Source organism: Trachurus japonicus, chromosome 5, assembly GCF_045865225.1.
Source record: "Trachurus japonicus isolate A0001 chromosome 5, Traja_1.0".
Classification (NCBI taxonomy): Eukaryota; Metazoa; Chordata; class Actinopteri; order Carangiformes; family Carangidae; genus Trachurus; species Trachurus japonicus.
The window spans coordinates 12309073-12328585 of record NC_140911.1 but is presented as its reverse complement, the minus strand read 5'-3'; the positions used below and the strand labels follow the sequence as shown (position 1 = coordinate 12328585).

The 19513-nt window shown below is 43.4% G+C and overlaps 1 protein-coding gene across 4 annotated transcripts in view; it reads right to left on the bottom strand.

The window, feature by feature from the left end:
• Positions 1-387: 387 nt before the first annotated feature.
• The window catches only part of ndrg3a (ndrg family member 3a), a 34323-nt gene continuing 15197 nt past the window's right edge, over positions 388-19513 (bottom strand). The window contains exons 3-17 of one of the 4 annotated variants that reach the window (XM_085776280.1): positions 17444-17476; positions 7732-7837; positions 7463-7583; positions 7115-7177; positions 6959-7019; positions 5880-5966; positions 4674-4730; positions 4311-4414; positions 4005-4070; positions 3869-3920; positions 3713-3760; positions 3584-3619; positions 3438-3489; positions 2099-2137; positions 388-1580 (exon numbers count right to left, since the gene is read on the bottom strand). In XM_085776280.1, the coding sequence (XP_085632406.1) occupies positions 1408-1580; positions 2099-2137; positions 3438-3489; positions 3584-3619; positions 3713-3760; positions 3869-3920; positions 4005-4070; positions 4311-4414; positions 4674-4730; positions 5880-5966; positions 6959-7019; positions 7115-7177; positions 7463-7583; positions 7732-7837; positions 17444-17476 (1098 nt within the window). In that variant the 3' untranslated portion in view covers positions 388-1407. Of the gene's footprint in view, positions 1581-2098; positions 2138-3437; positions 3490-3583; positions 3620-3712; positions 3761-3868; positions 3921-4004; positions 4071-4310; positions 4415-4673; positions 4731-5879; positions 5967-6958; positions 7020-7114; positions 7178-7462; positions 7584-7731; positions 7838-11861; positions 12317-17443; positions 17477-19513 lie in introns of those variants that run through there. The other 3 variants (XM_085776281.1, XM_085776282.1, XM_085776283.1) reach the window with 3 other exon arrangements.

The window sequence follows — 19513 nt, the reverse complement described above, 5'->3', positions numbered from 1 at the left end:
AGGCGCTTCAAGACAAGGTAATCAGATCAACATGTCACGTCTTTCCCACAACGACTTTCTGTACGTCTTCGCAATTATGAAATCAGTCTCTTAGTCTCATTTGCGCAGCAGCTGACCATTGTTGTTCTTTCATTGTGCTAAATATAGCCAACCTATCTGTGACAACAGTTATCACTGAGAGGAAATAGCGTGTGGTTGGAAACTAACTCACCACACTCACCTCACTTTTCCATCGACAGAGAGGAAAAGTATAAGCAGTTGCTGCAATACGATGCTACTTTTTGTTTCTCATTCAAGAGTACAATTTAACTACACCTGCAAATTTATGTGCACATGAGCCAGAAGTAAAAGGTTTTACTCTGATAAACAAACACACGAGACGTACTGTCATGTTGTAGCTTTATTCAGTAGTAATAGAAATGAGTTGAATCAGCAGACAGTGAGAAGCACCGCTGGGCCCCTCAGTGAAGGGACTCACACTTTTCACATCAGAACCCACTTGTTAAAGGTTGTTAAAACATCACTGAATAATCTGTTCAAGTGAACAAAACATCAACACAAAGCAGAAAGAAAAAAAAGGAAACAATGAGTTCAGTTACAAAAAGAATTGAAAATGAATGAATGAAAGTTACACACTGGTACACAACTTGTTCTTAACGCTGAATGTTCTTCCATGTTTAAATGCAGTTCTCCCCACTGCTTTGATTTAGTTTGACTTGCAGTGTGCTACAGTATGCAATGGTTCTTCTGGGTACCTTCACTTTTTCAGGAATCATTTTAAATACAGACTGCGATCCCACTTCTGCAGCTACAGTAGGTTTAGTGATCCCTCTACATACATTTGTGACGGATTTCAGTTGCAGCAGTGTTCAAGAATAAAAACAAAGATACAATGACTCACAATCAATATAGCCCACATTCTGAAAACAGAGGGGACCAGTCCAAATATTCAAAGTATTGTACTGTGCAATTATTAAAAGGAAAAACAAAAAAATCTACAGGTTATCTTGAACAGGTGGAGGATTTCTACAGCGTGTGAAGACATATAAACAAATACAATGTGAAAAAAATAAATACAAGAGGGTGAGGTTGGACAGTTGAGTCAAAGATACAGTTTGACCATTTGAATATACAACACATCTGAATGTAGTTATGGTTTCTTGTAGGAATGTGACTTTGATAGTGTATTCAATATAATATTTAATAATATGCATCTGTTAATATATTTATTACATCTTTTCTAATCACATTTTTCATTACAGACCCTCCTGGCTTTGAGTTGCTTAGGAGTTGGATGAGAGAGAGAGAGAGAGAGAAGGGGGGGAGGAAGGGAGAGACAGAGAGATACGGGGCAGAGGGCACATAAGTTACTATGGGAGGGTGCACGGGGTGGGATGGGGGTCGGGTTTAGCAGGAGACCTCCATGGTCTGGGGTCTGGCCTGGTTGTCCAGACCCCCAGTGGTGCTGCCCTCCAGCAGGCTGTTGAGGTTGTTGCGACTGCGACTGCTGTCCATGGAGGTGATGCTAGAGGAGGAGGTGGTGCGGGAGCGAGCCAGACGAGTCATTCCTGCCGACGGCACTGGAACGGAGAAACCTGCATTAATATCCCACACACGTAACCCAGAGCAGAGTGGGATCACTGAGGGAGCGGATTACAACACTTTACGACTAAAGTGCTTACCATGCAAAACATTCTCAAATATGGAGACTAATCAAATAAAAGAAATGTGTATCAAAAAACTAATGCATGTGTGTCCACTTTGGAAAAAAACAAACAAAAGCAATACAAAGGCAGAATACAGCATTTGCAATCCAACTCAACTGACAGGAAGCAACACCAGCAGATCATGCAAGAACAGAGTCGAGGACAGACTCCATGCTAACAAAAGGAACTGAAGTCCTGCAGGAGGATGAATGTGTGTCAAAGTATGCAAAGCGATCTCTCTCAGTGTATCCACCACACTGAAATGCAGCCGAATACCAATATGAAACAGTGCTCTCTGGAGAGTTTCTGCATACATTGACATTCATCCACCGCGTTACAAGGCCATTGGGTTCAAAGCCGTCTAGTCTGGCAGTTGCTCAAGAACCCGATACCTGATTCGTTGCTCAGGTGACTGAGGAGAACGTAGGGAACTGTAAGCAATGATTAAAGAAGGAAAGAAAGAGGGAGAGAGGGAGAAATGTTGAGAAGGTAGCTCTTATGTTGCTTTATCCCACCTCAGTATATTTCTGATTCAAGCTGATGCTCTGTCGCAGCTTGGTGGTCGAGGACAATTCGCTGCTCTAAACAACAGGTTAGAAAATCATGGTATGTGTACAAACTTGAGGCTTTATTCCTTGTTCTTTGGCTGCTTCCCTTTCACATTTCACACTGTGGCAACGTGTTAATGAGGGAAAAACAGCTTTCAGAAACATGCTGAGGTGTTGAGATTTGTTTTCCGCACTTTCTATGTGCAACACACTCTTTTTAATCTGTTCTAATCCTGCAGTGGCATTTACTCAACACGAAGGGGGGCTCGGTGGCCTTTAAAGCAACACTGAAGCACTGACACACTAGCTACACCCGAGGGTGCCTCCCATGGTGAAGGGTTTGGGAAAAGGAGTGAGCAAACAAGAATTGGCATTACAGAAACAAACACACAGGCGTCATCTGTGTGGCCAGAGCAAGCAAACCTATATTCATGACTTCATCCATCCATAGATCAGAGTCTGTGTGGTGCACTGCAAGTCAGCATGGTCTGACAGAAATGTGTTTGTTGTTGGTGTTGTTTGCAGATGAATGAGTGTAAAAAAAACAACAACCTAAAGGGCCTGTTTAAGTATGCACTTTGTGTCTCTGCATCTTTAAACAGTTCTGAATAGAAAAGAAAAACACACCAGGCAAAAAAACAACAACAGAGTATTCATTTAGGCCCACTCTGAACTGAACATGAAATAAAGAGTTGTTCAGTCCATCTGGGGTGGCACTGTCATGTCAGTCATGCCAGAAGCACATACACCTCACCTACTGAGGGGTGCGGGTGCCGCACACTGCAAAGAGCAGAGAGGAAATAATGTTAGCATCCACCTAGGTGCACAGGCTGCCTTCTCCGTGACCAGGCTGACAAAAACAGGGGCTTTTCATGCTCAGTTGGCCACAGTCCAAACCCCATCGGCAGGGGTGCTCAGCAGCTGCTCTTAGAAGGCCGAGGTGAGAACAATTCTCAGTGAAATAACGCCTGTCGCTGCACTCGTCAACAGGAAATTCAACTAGAGAAACCTTCACCACAATATGCGTCAGCTCAGAGGTATCAAGCCTGTAAACAACTCTTGGACACTGACCATTTGGTACAGCTAGTTTCAACCAGTTTCATGATATATTTAGATTACTTAGATGTATTATTTTTTTTCCAAAACATATAAAAAGGTACATGACATGAGTGTGTTTACTTACTGTAGCCCATGCCCTGAACAAAGTACTTGAAGGCCTCAGCAAGTTTCCCTGGCTGTGAAAAGACAATGGGTAAAACATTATGAGGGAGTTTAAACAAGGAAACTGCTCAAGGACATAAATGTGGATCTCAAAAAATAAAAACCCACCTGCACGACCTGAGGCAAGCCTCCGCAGTCAGCCATCTGACAAAACATCAACAGTCTCATGAGTTCAGCATTTGTACATCCACAAAAATATGATTTGCAATGTATAAACTTTATTTCACAACTTCTCACCTTTAGCAGTGTGGTCTTGGTTGGATTTAACCTGGAATTGCACTCCACCTTAAACATCAATCAGAGGTTACTACTGAGCTCAAAAACAGAGAGGACAGTGGCAATAAATTCTTCATCAAGTCTCATGAGTGCCTGAGATGTTTGCATGTAACTCACCACAGCCTCCACAGCAGGTGATGTGTCACCAACCACCAACAATGCAGGGCACCTGAATGTGTGTAAACATCCTCAAATCACACTGTGCACTCACAAACAAATGAGTTTTTGGTTTCATTGTGGTCTAAAAACCTACGTTAGTGTGTTGACCGTGTCCTCATTCAGGCCGATGACTGGCCTCTCAATCTCCAGGTCCCGACGGCTGGTGCAGGGAGACAAATTATGATTAACAACGGTAACAATGTGAGGTGAAATCCTGCTTTTCAGTGCAGCTTATGATTTTGTATTATCCCCTTGACCTTTATATTTTGTGATGCATTGCTTCTTTCTATGTATTCAGGGCTGACTGACATTTTAGTGCCTGAACTGCAACCATAAATAGAAACCAGGAACACAATAAAAGCTATTCATACGCAGTTTATAACAATGCACTGCATCTTACTATTGGTAGGAGCCACAGAAGAGGGCCAGGTTGTCCTGGTTGATGTCTTGGGCGATATGGAGACGGTAGGTCTGGATCAGCTCCTGGTTGTCTGTCAGCTCATCCTGGTGACCAGACAAGAATTAATCCGACCACAATCTTATTAAACCGAGCCAGTAAATCACAAGTCACAATCCAGCAGTCTTTGTATCCCGGGAGCCAAAATTAGAATAATTAGTAAATGTCTGTTATAGGAGTGAGGCGAGGTATCGAGGGAAATCAAGAAAAGCCTCATGAGGTTCAGTTACTATTTAATGCCGTCAATGAAAAAAAAGGTCAACAACACTAAAAACCAACGCGGGGTGAGTAACAAGAGGAACTCACAGTGCTGAAGTGGTGAGACATGATGATATCCACCAGATTACTGGTCCATCCAGACAGCTGCACAGGAGGAACAGACAGACCCAGTTAATACACACAACTGTGAGCTTTTCTTAGTTACTTGGGGACCTGACAGCAAAGTATGGGCACAGCAACAGCAGTGAGAACATGTAGAGTATAGTACAATATAATCATATTAGTATATTCATTATCTGTACTGACAGATATAAGGATAAATATTGAAGGTGCAAAATACACAGAGAATTCATATTAAAGATTAAGTGATTGTGAGAGACGGGGTGTCACACACTGTTATAAATATTATTCAGTCTCTTTCAATTTCAGCTGGGACCTTTGTTGTTGCATCTCTGTCTATGCCCCTCTTTCTACCATCCAATAAAAGCACAACAGCAACAAAAGAAAACTCGAAAGTTTTCTCTGCTCTATAATTTCCTTCTTGAATGTTGTTAGTTGCCCAGTAATATCAGCAGAAGAGTCACAGTGAACTGTTTCAAATGTAAAAAAGTACAAAATATTTCAAGGTCCTGTATGACTGTGTAACACCAACACAGCAAAAAAAAAAATCCTCCATAAACAAATCTTGTACAGAGCACACAACAATATACAAAGTGTTGTACTAAATAAACTTTGTGACCTCAAGCCAATTAATCCACTCAAAATGAATCTAATCCAAAAGAGTGAACTCGAAAAGACTCCATGCTGCTTTGACAAGTTTCACGTGTAAAATCTAAAGCTTAGTTTTATTAACTCTTAACCCCAAAACAGCAGGTTTAATTAAATTAACAGAGGATTAGAGGCCCTGTCTGTCTTCAATGCTATCAAGTCCAAGACTAAAGCAAGTGACACTGCAGTTTTTCTTTTTTGCCAATCCAAAGTCTATTATAATCCTATAATAGGGTGTAGCCTTAAAAATATAAGGCTTGGTGTCAGAATCTATTATAAAAGAGTTTTGCTCTTAAATTATATTTAATGTTTTATTAAATATAATTTAGTTTTGTAAAGGTGGACAGCGTACTACTGTACAATTGTACTGAATTACAACATGCATTCATTAACAACAACCTAACAACCTAACAAAAGACTGGAAATTGAACTGAAATGAAAGAGCAATTATTCAAGCAATAGTTCTGTGTGGCAGAACATACCGAGGTCTTTCTAGACTCACAGTGCAGCGTTGATAATACAGACCTTTGAAGCTGCCCAGTCGATCCAGCCTTCGGCACATGGGTCAACGTTAATCAGAACCAGTCCCTCCACCAGAGTGGGGTTGTTCAGCTGGGAGGGGAAGAATAAATGTCAGAGTCAACGACAATGGGCTCATGAGACTTGGCAGTATGATTTTTTTTTGTGGGTGCTACTGCTCACAGTGTTCATACTATGAATTAGTTCATTCTAATGTACATTTACAGCATGCTTTTTCCTTCCTGAGCATCATTGGTCTGCTAAACTGTGCCCATATATAGCGCCACATCTTCACAAATAAAAGATGGTTATTTTCATAGGTCCAGGATAAAAAACACTGATGCTCTCTAACACAACAAAGTGCAATATGTCTGTTTGAAGGAAGATCTGAAACAAAGATTGTGGAAGTCTGGGCGTCTAAATGACGGGGTGCGGCTCTGGAATTGCCTGAAGACGGAGCGAGCACGTCTGGGGAAATCTAAGATCTGCCGAGGGAATACTGCGGATGCTGCTTCCAACACGAATGAAAATGCATTGCAGCAACAGCTGCTATAAATCGATCATGGGTAAACACATTTTGTTCCAAGCCAGTTAAAGCAAATGCATTTCAGAATCAATTTTCCTATTTATTTGAAAGAGAGCAGAATCTCCACAGAAAGCCCTCTGCTGCGATGGCTCCTCCTAACACCTCCCCTTTTTTTTTCACCCTTACCCGCCCAACTATCTTCTCTTTACATTATTCATCTCTCAGTGCACTTCTAGCTGCTTGTGCTCTGTTGTACACAGATTGTGCTTATTTTTAGCACCACTGCGTTGAGTGTGGAAACAAGACGAAAGCAACTGAAAAGAAGAGAGTCGCAAAGGTGATTCATCATCTGGGGAATGGCAGCATATGCAGCAGACTGTGGAGCAACCTGATGCCCTGTGTGGGTTTGATGGGAGGCTTTAATGCTCAGTGTAACAAGCTGTGTGGCCTGAAAACCTCCAATTATTCCAGGCGAGACAGAGAGGAGGAGAAAAAAAAAAAAAAGACTGGCATGGAGACTAAAAACGTTATCTATGCTTCAGTGCTGATTTGGACTTACTGCAAAGCGGGTGAGGATGTACGCCCCTGCTCCAACACCGATACCGATCACGCTGTTGACCCTGCAGAGAAACCACCCGGAGATGAATCATCAATTTATGCACAATATTATTGATCAGCTATCACAAGGTGGGAGGTGGAGGGGAGGGGGACTGACTTGAGCTGAGTCATCACAGAGGGCAGCATTTCAGCCATCTCGTCCATGGTTGGGTAGCGATAACTGGAGACAGATGAAACACATGTGAGTCTGTGCACAGGGACAAGTCTGTACGTTTAAATTAATCCAAAAAATGAATTGGTTATAAAATGAAACATTCACACTCACTACTCAAACGGGATTTGCACTAAATAGGTTAGACAATTAAAGTGCTTCCATTAACAAATGAACCAGCAGTGCACTTCACTTTATAAAAAAAAAAAAAAATGAATTGATCGCACTCCTCTAGCAGGACGGAAATAAATGTGCTCTATTTATCAGTGCATGTAGAGGCAACCCGACACCCACCCGCTGGGGAAGGGAGGTGCACCTTCCTGCTGCCCGGGTGCGTCCACATGAACCACTGCAAAGTGCTGCGTGATCTCCTGCATGTCCTCATAGTTGAACAGGGTGTTGAAGCACGACTTGTCTGGAAAAAAAGTGCAAATAAAGGACAAACTCATGCGAGAGTTCAGGTGGATGTGTGTGGCCGTTTGGTGCAGCGGGTGAAACGCGACCGTTTCACTACACCCCAAAGACATTGTGTAATCGATTTTGTCTACTTTTAGCTGACTCACGGTTGAGGCCGATGTCGTGATAGGTGAGGATGACAGGTCTGTTGCCCTTGGGGACGCCTCTCATTGTCACATGGAGAACGCCATGAGGAGTCTCGATATCATGCTCCTGCAGCCACAGAGAAAAGAACAAACAGTTGAAATACAGAACTGACGCACCAACACCTGTGTGTATGTGAAGAGGAAAGCCTTGCTCACAAGACTTAACACCTGTGTATCAACCCTTATGCACAACTCCGGCATCATTTTATCAAAACATACAAAAATATCTGTCTTTGCAGCTAAAGCCTTATGTAGCTTTTACCCCTGAACATCTTCATCATCATTCAAAACAAAAAAATTAAACAGTACAGTTGCTGGATAAGGGCGATATATTCCTTCATCAGCATGCATGCACCTCCAGCAAACACACAGATAATGAAAGGCAAAGCAGTTGCTAGGTAAAACTACATTGTCCCTGTTCAATGTAATGGATGAAAGTTACACATTGCACCAGACATTAATTGTGTTTTATTAGTTTTGTGGCTTGAGCGATAGCACATCAGCTTATAGCTCCACGGATCGGATTTATGTCTGTGTAATAACCACAATTAAAGTGGTATATCAGTTACACTGTGTGTGTGGTTTTTTTTTTAACCTCTTTAAATTAATATTATCTCAGTTAGTATTGAGTATCCATGTCATCCGCAACACAAGCAGTGACAAAGTTAAATCTGCATTAAGGATTCAACAAAACGCAGGAGGGACTGAAACCGAAGACACCCACATTCCTTAAAGTGACCACCCAGTGACCAACAGCATTTGGGGCTTTGATTGAGGATGCAGAGCATGTGCCGTCGCCTCCACCACACATCCCCAGTGCCCTTGGACAAACAAAGCATTGAATGGGCTTTCTTGAGAAAAACAACAAAAAAACAGTCTTTTCATTTGGGGAGGAAAACAGTTTTTAATCCAACGGTCTGAAACTCGCAGCACTTTGACAACTATGACTCTGCAGAAAATGCCTGTGTCATTTGCTGAATGTCTTTGCAGAGAGACCCATTAAAATTCAAGGGACTCACACCAGCTTTAATCTCTCACTGCTTTCTTTTGAATTCCTTTCTCTATCAGGCACAAGGACGCCTTGCATTAGTGCTTCTCAGTGCCTCAGCAGCAGAAACACATCAGAATAAATAAATATACGGGGGTAATAGTGAGAGTACGACAGAGTAAAAACATGCTCTCATCAGGTCACAAGTGAAACATGGGAGGTGGCGACAAAAAAGACAGTTTTTCAGCATCATTTTATATCACACACACACACTTGCCAGCATCAGCATGACTTGGTGCAACACACAACACTGTCCGTGACGTAGCTGTGTGTGCATGTCTGTGCATGTGTGCGTGTGTGTGTGTGTGTGTACTGCACAGAGAGGGAGCAGCGGGCGGGGCCCAAAGCTCGTCTGGTCTCAAGGCCCACCGGTCATCAATAATAAAGAGATCGAGCCAGAGTGGAAGAGAGACACAGGTTATGGCTGACAGACACAGGGACGGTGTGTCTCTCTCCACATCTCCCCACTGCAGACGTTTGGGCCTGATGGATATGTGTCACAATCTCTTCAGAGGCAATGAAGGTTAATTCTCAAGGACGAGGCTGCAGTAATTTGTGTCTGCGATGTGTAATGGACACAATAACGGAAGCGGTGAAGTGCTCATCCTGTCAGTAATGAAATGAGACGTCTCCGTTTGAGTGGGCGTTGGTACAAAGATTAGCCTGTCGCACCAAAACATGAAAACTATGAACTAACACAAAGCGAGTGCCTCTGCCTGCTACGGTATATCGACAGTGTGCTACGCTACGGTCTACAGGTATTCAACGTAACCTCTGTTCCTGAGACGGGAAAAAGACTTCTCCTGCTGACAGGAAGTCTTATACGCTCGTCTCAGGCCTTTTCACAGACAATGAAAACGATTCCGCAAAGCTCGGTCATACAGTCGTTGTGGGGCAGAAAAAGCTGCTGTAGACTTAGAGGCTCAGAGAGGAAACTCTCCATGATTGTGGTGCCGCAGAATCTTTTCATTTTTTGGGCAAGGACAGAGTCAAGGACACTCGGTGTCTCCGCTCTGGGAGACGAGACAAACACCCTCCTGCCTTCTGTCATGTGTGTGTATACTGTACATGTGCCAGAAAAAGAAGTCGTGCGCACCCAACCACTGAGAGGAAATGAAATCGTGGTGTGGAAATAAAGGATGAGATAGATAGATATATAAAAAAAAAGGAGATAGAGAGTCTGGAAGTAGATGGGAGGAAATGGAGCGTGAAAACAGGGACAGAGTGACAGAGACAGGATGAAAAAGAGAGAGAGAAGACAGGGGAGTCTTGTATGACTAACAAAAGGGTGTGCCTTAAAACAGAAGGGGCGCATCGCTTTAATTTATCATGTCCTTCCGGGCATGTCCTGGCACAAACATGGACGAAGACCCATGGAAAAAAAAAAAAAAAGATCTGTGGAAAGGGAGTGAAGGAGAGAGGAGAGGGCCTTTTATCTATCCATTTAGCTCTTGGTGCTGTAGAGGCCATATTGATCTGAGATCTGAGAGCTCTGCCTCTTGTCATTTTCACAGACACACACACACACACACACACATGTGGGTACATGTATGTATACACAGAGGCTTCAGAGGAAAACAGACATGGGGTGGGGCTGCTGGCCTAGTCAGCTCAGCTAGAGAAGGAGAAGAAGGAGAGCTCTCTGCAAAGACAGCAGCATTTCCCTCCATTCATACACTCGCTGTGATGAGCTGCTGGAGAAACAGTGTCTGTGGATGTTTTGTGTTGTGTTGTGTTGTTGGTGTGGGTGAGACAGGAATACTGAGTAGAAGAGGTTGGTGCTTCAGAGGTTTGTCCAGGAGCCAACTGGGACCGAGGGTCTTGGGTTTTGGGTGCAGGAGGTGGGGTGAGGTGACAAAAGGAGAGCAGTATGTCATGCTGTTCCCCTTCCCGCAATCCCTCACTTATTATCAACCCCTACCCGCCCCTCCTCCCTGTTTTCCACCGCCCTGCCTGAAAACACCATCAATCACCTCAGAGAGCAGCATTACAGGGCAGAAACACACAGCAAATGCACACATACACACACATATCACACATATCCATCTCCTGTAAGTATGTGTTCTGGTACGATCACCCTTGGTACGTGCCATCCTGCTGCCTTTTGGATACAAATGCAGCCCTCCAAACCTGCAGCGCACGCACACATACGCGCGTACAGCGTGTGTCGCTGAAGCAGCGGACTGAAACTACAAACTCAAGGTCTCTGCAGGGGAGGGACGGAGCCACAACACTGGTTTTGGTGTGTTGTTGCTACAGTGTGTGTGTGTGTGTGGGGGTGAGTGACCTCCACGCCTGTTTTTACAGCGATAACAGAATAAAAAGAACACAACGCTGTGCACCATCCACCACCGCCGCCGCCGTAGCTATGGATACACAGAAAAGATACACATTGGAAAACATGCATACTGAAACACACAAATTCCAGCGACCCTGTTGATGGACACCCACACACACACCGAGAAGCACGTACACACACACACACACACACACACATCCCCCTGGTTGTGGCATTTGCAGATTCAGAGACACTTGAGCGCTAACACACACACACACACACACACACACACACACACACACACACACACACACACACACACACACATGCATCTTTCATACCATCACATTAAAATGCACCACTGCACCCTGGGCATGTTTAGCCTGAGCTGAGAGAGAGCACACACATGGGCACCGTGTGACCTGTAGACCTAAACACACACACACACACAGAACAAATGTTCAACCAACAGCAGCAGCTGCCCAGAGAGAAAAGCCCAAAGTCTCAGCTGTCTGCCCGAAGGTGGTGACAAGCAAGCCAGGAAAGAAAGACCCCCACCAGCTTTCTTTCCCTTTCCTGGAGCCAGCTGCTGTCACACCGTCTTTGGGGAAACCTCACAACCGCCCCTCGCCTAATCTTGACTGAAATCCCCCCACACACACACACACACACACACACACACACACACACACACACACACTGCTGCTGCTGCTGCAAGGACCCAGCCAGGTGTGTCGAGGCAGACGAGATGCATTTGTCACTCACCACTCCATTCCCAGAGCATGCAATCTGGTCCAGGTCCAGAATAGCTGACATGTTTTTCCCACGCAGGAGAGGAGTGTGTTATGCTATGTGCAAGTGTGTGCTGGGCAGCTTTGAAGATCTCCGGGAGGAGGAGGAGGAGGAGGAGGAGGAGGAAGAGGAGGAGGAAGAGGAGGGAGCTCGGTAGGAAGGGAGGGATGTAGGGTGAGGCGGCTAGAGCGGCAAAGGAAGAGAAGGCGAGAGGGAGGAGAGAGACAGAGCAGAGGGAGCGAGGAGAGGAGGAGATGGGTAAATAATCTGAATGGAAGCAGAAGCGAGAGGGGGGGTTGGGTAAGATGCAGAGACAACGAGAGAGAGACAGAGAGACGGAGACAAGAGGTGGGAAAGAGAGCAGGAAAAAGAGACAGAGGGGGAGGAGAGTGAGACTGCAGTTTGTGCTTGGTAGTCACAGCGCGTCTGTACATTCAGCCATCGGTGCGTCTAATTGGATTGCGGAGGGTCAGGTGGGTACGGGGAGAGGGTGGGGCTTAGAGGAGAAAAGAGAGGAGGAGGAGGAGGGGGAGAGTGGGAGGAAGAGATGGATGTGTGTGTGTGTGTAAAAGAGGGGTGATGGGGTGCAAAGGATGCAGAGGCAGTCCAGGAATATGGTTAGGCTGCTGACGTCACATGGTGATGGAGAGGAGAGAGGAGAGGAAAGGAGAGGAAAGGAGAGAGGAGAGGAGAGGAAGAGGAAGAGGAGAGGAGGCTGACTTTGACTGCTCACCCCTGAATTCTGCATCAGCAAAATGGCTGCTGCTCCTCACTGAGATTCAACAACTGTCTCCAGATTCGTTCTAGCTTCACCTTGCAGACAGAGCAAGAGAGAGAGGACGCTAAATGACCTCAGCTCCGAAAATAAGAAACATCTCAATGTGCGCGGCCGTGATCAGAAACAGTTAACTTCCAGGTGCAAGAGTGAGTCACTCTGAAGCACTAGCGTAAAATGCAGCAGTGTGACATTATACACAGACAATAGCTTTGCTGCAAACGTTGGCTCATACCGCAACGCTCGTTTTCCTCTCAGGTGTTTATTTCAGTATTGGCATCTAAAGATAAACCTCATTATGTTTCAGGCTTACCAGAAAAAATCAACCCCACACCTACTATTTTTATTGAACATTCACAACCCTGCATGAGAGGATCTATTTCTACTTCCACCCACTGAGTCATTTGATACATAATAGTTTATTGATCTGTCCTTTTCTACTCTCCTGTGTCATATGCACAGCTGTGAGCAGAGCAGGATGTCTGTCATGCCTTTGTCCGAGACGGACTGGCAGACCAATGGCACACATGCACACAGCACAGAGTGGGCGGCGTGACAGAGACGAGGGGGCACTTCATTGGTTACTCGGTGCAGCAGCATGTTTGGTTGAAAACTACTTTTTCTCCTCTACATTTTACTGTCCTTACCAGCTGAGGGTGCCACTGACACATATGTAAAAAGATGAAATCGATATTATCAAATACAAATGAAGTTTATCAAATAGAAATATCTAAAAAATGAGATATAAATCAGTGGTGGTTTCTCGACAATATGACGTCACAGAGCAGCATGTCCAATATAAAAGCACAAATTCCATTTTGCAAGAAAGATGTGGTGACAATCTGTGTTTGACATCCAAGCCAGAATGATGAGAATGTGACTGATTGCGCGTAAACTGTAATCGTGCAATCATTTGTGCCAGATTATAGTGTACTTGCAGTCGGTCTCATCAGCTCATGGAAACAGTGTGTGTGACCAGATACACACACACACACACACACCCTTTTCCTCGATAGAGCAGGTGGCTCTTTGTGTCTTATACTGAGTCATCCTGTGTCTCAGCGGGACCACGCAGTGTGAGCAGTCATACAGACGCCGCTCTGCGTAGCTCAGATCAATAGCGGCATCTCAGCTTAGATTTACGTATGTTCAGATGTACTAGAAATGTAAAAGCTCAGAAAAATAGAAATGACCTTTGCAGAAAGAAAATTCACAGTTTTTTCTGTAACACAACTTCAGGATATTGAGAGCACACATTAAACAGCATGAGAGCAGCAAACTGAGAAGACAGCAGAGGCACTGCCCTCCAGCCACACCATGAACAGGCTTATGGCGCCCTCTGCTGAGCATCCTGAGGAAGTAAGGATTTAAAAAAAAAGAAGAAAAGAAAAAGACATGAATTGGCAGCCATCTGTACAAGAAAGTACATCCTCTTCTAGTCTTTGTGCTCCTGTGGTCCAAGGTTTAAATGGTATAAAAATGTGTACGTAAAATGAAAAACCCAATGTGAAATTATAATAAATGGGAAAAAAATAAAAGTAATAAACTGTGTGTTCCTCCATTTTAAATGAAGAAATGTATGTCTGTATTATCAGTATTGTCTCCATGTTGTCCTGTGCAACTTGTGTGTGTACTGTCTCTATGCTGTCCATGTGTTCACCTATGTCATCCTATGTTCCAAGCTCCTCATGTATTTTATTGTGATCTGTATTTGTGAATTTTATGTTGGGACCACAGATGGAAATTACAACTATCTTTTCATTGCTCTATACAATTGATCAATGGTATTGTACACTGTCCTGTATTAAACTAAATTAAATAAACTAAACTAACACTTGCATATATGAGCTCACACAACATATTTAAGTAATTGAAATAAAACAAATTCAACGTATACCATCCGAGCCGTTTGCCCTCTACAGTAAACGCCATTAACGCTCCATATTTAACTTGTACAGTCAGCCGTTTCCACAACCATGAAGTAGCTCAGTGTTCTTAAGTGTGCACTTTAAAACACGGCAGGTCCCAAGGGTGGAGGAAGCTGAGTCACTCCCTCCTCCGCCCGTCTGTGGCGTAAGCCGAACATCATAGGAGCCACAAAACTGCAGCATGCACCACACCTTCGCCGCTCTTCACCGTGACCCCACCTCATCACCACCGCCTACTACATCATTCTCCTGGTGCAGGTGCTGCTCGGGGTTTCTGATTCGACTGTTGCAGTACCTGTGGACTGCCTGTGGTGGGAGTGAAGTCAGCGGGAGAGCAGCTGGATTCGTCCTACAGCTGCTGAGAAAGTCACAGCGGCTGCTCAGAGATGGTGCAGCGCTGACGACTCCTCCCACAGCCTGGACTCATACGTCTGCTGCTAATGTAACGCCTTGTGCTGCACGGAGACTCCTACTGTACTACGACCCTCTATCACATCACATTTGTACTCAACGCAATGTTTCCGTCTTTAAAATACATATGACAGGTATGCACATGCATATTGAATATTTACCATAGCCAATTACCAACATCTAGAGTAAGACAAATTCATATTATATGTAGCAGCCTAGTTACTATTTGACAAAAGCTTGCCACCACAATATAGCAGCTGCATTTTAGCCCACAACTAGTGATCTTTTTGTTTGTAGATTGGAAAATTACACATATTTTATCTATATAAATGCAAAAGAGAGGATATTCTACTTGTCTGATGCACTTCAAATTCATGTGCATGTTCTAGCTATGATCAAGACTGTCAGCTAATCTGACATAAGGTTTTTTTTTATTGTAGACATTTTGAGTAGCAAAAGCAAAGATGTCACCAATTATATTAATTATAATTATGATTAAAGACCAGTATTCACAATGCCAGCACCCTCACCTGCAGCAGCTAAATACAGTTCATTCACCATGACTTTGATTATTTAAACCTGTGCTTTTTCTACTGTGGCATGGGGATTTAAGAAAAAAAAAAAAATCATGAGGATTTATCTAAAAACTCCCATTGACTACCAATTGTGATTGTGAGAGATCAAAATGGCTGCCATGGAAATAAGGTCAAATACATCTGAGTCTGCCTCGATGCCCCTGAGACTAATTCTGATACAATTCTTTGTTTGAAGTACGACTGCAGGAGCTGGACTGGATCACAGGGAAGAGAAATAAATAAATAAATGAACAAATAAAAGGCAGTGAGAGCAGCTAGTTGCAGCTGGGTGAGCGGCGCAGCGTTTTATGAATGTATAAGTGGCGATGCAGAAGGGAGCATGTAGCATGCCTGCACCAGCCAACATGTGTACTAACTCTCCCACCCCCTGCCTGCAGCAGCTATATTTAGCTCTGGTGGGATGCTGGAAGCAGACATGACTGCAGAAAGTGAGAGAGCGGGATGAAAGGTTTAACCCTTCGCAGTCATCGTGCTCATGAAACACAGCAGAGAGCTGTGCCAGCCTGTGGGAGGACCCCTCCTTCTCATGTAAAGAGATTCCTCGCGAGCTGCACAGCACAGAGGCAGGAACGTGAAGTCTTATCCCCCCATGCAAAGAAAGAAATTTGGAACACGGACTACTCAAGGCCAATACCCACCCCCCCCTCCCTTTTCCTTAATATGAATTATTCTATCACATAAGAAAACCTGACTGTAGCTGAATTTCTTACTGTAAAAAAGACACACACAGTCACTCTGCTAACACTACAGTTGTATCATGGAAGATATTATCTGAGAAGAAATCCTTAAAAGACACTGCACTCTGACCGACTGACAAGTGTGATGCCCTTTAAGCACTCACCAAATGTGTAATTTCACATTGTCAACTTCCAGTTACTCCCTTAAGATTTTTGCCTAAACTCTTGTGATTTGACAGTCGACAGTAACAAGAGGAGAGCGAGTGTGTGATGACAAGATGAAATAAGTCATTACCAGACAAATTCACATTGTGAAAGAGCACTTATGTCAGTCTTTACATGAACCCTGGGTGCTGCTCGGTCATCAGCGTATATCCTTGCACGAATGACTTCACAGGTTTCTGAGTCATTAGTGAGGATGATTTTGCGATCACCCTGAGAGCCTTTGCTGTTAGCAGTGGGTCCCAATAAGCTAACCTCTAAATCTCTTTTAGTGGGTATATCCCCAACAGCCCTCGTGCCACTAAATAGGCTGTTAATGTGAATACATTGGCTTTTCTCATTAGTACAAACGATCCCCACGGCACAGTAGTTCCACACAGGTTCAGTCTGCATCCATGCAAAACAAAAGAAATCCCTACATTGTCTTAAGTTACACGTTGGTTTGTTTTTTTTGGAGTGAGCCGAAACAATATTTGGATTTATAACTGTTGATTTTGCCCTTCTCTCCAAAGTCACAGTTGCACATTAACAGGAACATTAGCATTAGTAACAGAAGGTTAATCGTGAAGGGGCCTGTTGTGGTGCAGATATATTGCTTTCCTGTTTTGCTTGCAGTCAGTATGAACAAATGACAAACTTAACAAACAAGCTGTGCAGAACAAAATAATTCAAACAGCGTGGTTTATGACAGTTTGTTGTTTTTTTTCATGGATAAATCAGTGACAAACACACAATTTCTACCAGCATGTGTTGTGTGGTAAAAATGGATGGTGCTGGTAAGGGACAATGTTCAAATGTAGGGCAAGCATGCAAATGGGTTCAGCATATGGGGGCAGGGAATGGGGCTGTGTCCCAGTGCCTTAACCTCCTTCCACTGGCTTCACCACCACTACGCCCTAAAACATGGCACACGGTACTTTAGGGAAGAGCAGCAAGCACCACCCACCTGGCAGTCGAAGTCCTGAAAGTTGCGTGCATTCTGTAACAGAAGAAAAAAAAGAAGAGCATTGTTAATACAAACACTACAGGCTCAGAGATGACATGTTTTATACTGTATGTGTTATACGTGTTTAACCCCTTTATAAGCATTTACTAACGTTAATATTTGTAATACATTTCGTCAGAATTAACTACAGCAAAAACTATCATCATAGAAGTGCCACAAATAATACATCTGTAAAAGAGTAAGACAATAAATGTGGAAATAGAGTATAAAGACAGATAAATGAGTCAAGGATACTTGCTGTACACAAAAAGCTACAATTTGGTGAGGTGTATTTGTATCTCCAACCTTCGGTCATTCTCTCCGTGGCACAACTCCATGAAAATATTAACAGTTTAACTACAGCCAATCATCATGTCTGATATGTTTGATTGTTCATTATTATTATAGCAGCAGGAACCAGGCAGAGAACTGTGTAGCAGACTGAGAGCATCACAGATTAAGGCTGAATGAGATTCAACACCTGCAGTTATCTGCAGGACACGGTTGTGTGTGCTACCACTTCATGTAGCCGTTTATACGTATATTGATCAGACTGATTTTAAAGTCAGCACACGCAACTGTGACAGCAATCTGATAACAAGTGGCCATGACCTCAAAACCTCTTCTACTATGCATCTTAAATCAACATCATTGATCATTTTGGGAGCAGTAGTATTGCTAGTATTACATGGGATTTTTTTTTTATAAAGCATTGTCTCAATAGCTGCCTCTATCCCTTGGGTGCAAATCAGTGTGCTATAAAAAAGTGTTGTGAGCTACATGTAATTAAAACTAGGAGTGTAATTATGTTTTGCTCTCAGTTCAGTGCCTTTGGATGTGCATAGATTCAAGTGCTTGCATGTGTAGTTAAATTCTCTTTCACCCAAAACCACTACGAAGGCAGTCCAGGCAACGCTTTTTTTTAGGAAAGTCCATATCACCGACTTGACCTTACGTAGTGTCTATGCAAAACCAACCAAGGGCTTTGCTCAGTCGTAACCTCATCGTGGATAAACCTCCTGAATCTCTGAGGAGGAATCAGCATGGTCTACTTCAATATTAACTGTAAACAAAACCAAAGCTGACTTTTTTTCCCTTTTTTCTTCTTCTTTTTTTTTTTTTTTCTTTTTTTTTTTAAAACAAAAGTAGTTCAAACTTTCTTCAAACTAGCTTTAGATTACAAACACTTCTCCCTAGAGGAGCTTTGCCGTAGTTTAGCTTCTCCCAGTGTGAAGTAGTTACAGTATGGATTCAAAGACACTGAATACTAAAGCAAAGCATCTGTAGGCAGCGATAGTTATACAGTTACCCATTCTCCTCCCTAGTAAAACAGCTGTGCAGCAGAAATCATGGTGAAAACGCTCCTGTGATGCATTGAGGTGCTTGGTATTGTTCACATGTAATGATGATACAGAAGAAGAGAGCACAAACTTTTTACATGAGGACATCACCTCATATATTTTAACTAAGAGACAAGTTCAAGGATTGTTTATGAAGCTGTCTCAACAACAACAAGAGAGGGTGTGATGTAACTGTGTTGATCTGTCTTAATTGTTGTCGTGCCAACTGTTGCACTAGCCTTGAAGTTTTCTGCACCTTTTTCTCCTTTTCTCCTTGTACGCCTGTTCTACTTTCCAGCCATATATAATTACATACAATCTTAGCCCTTGCTGATTATACTTATTAGGCTGGTCCTTATCATCATTATGGTTACTTTGCTGCTGCAGACGGTCCTCACTGCTCCCTCCTACCTTGCTGCATCATTAGCGTAATCACTCATAGACGCATTATCTTGAATGGCAATCGGGACTTGTTTTCATCACTTCTAAAAGAAGATCAGAGAATAAATGAGAAGTCCCTTTCATCACTTTTATCATGCCATCATCTCCGTCTGCTTTCAAGACTCCTGGTTTGTCTTTTTAATGAGGTGGCCACTAGGTGGAGTGAGAGGTCAGTGCCAGTCTTACTCATTCAGATGGGTTTATGATATATATATTCCCCACCCTGTCACCTCAACACAACACATCTATC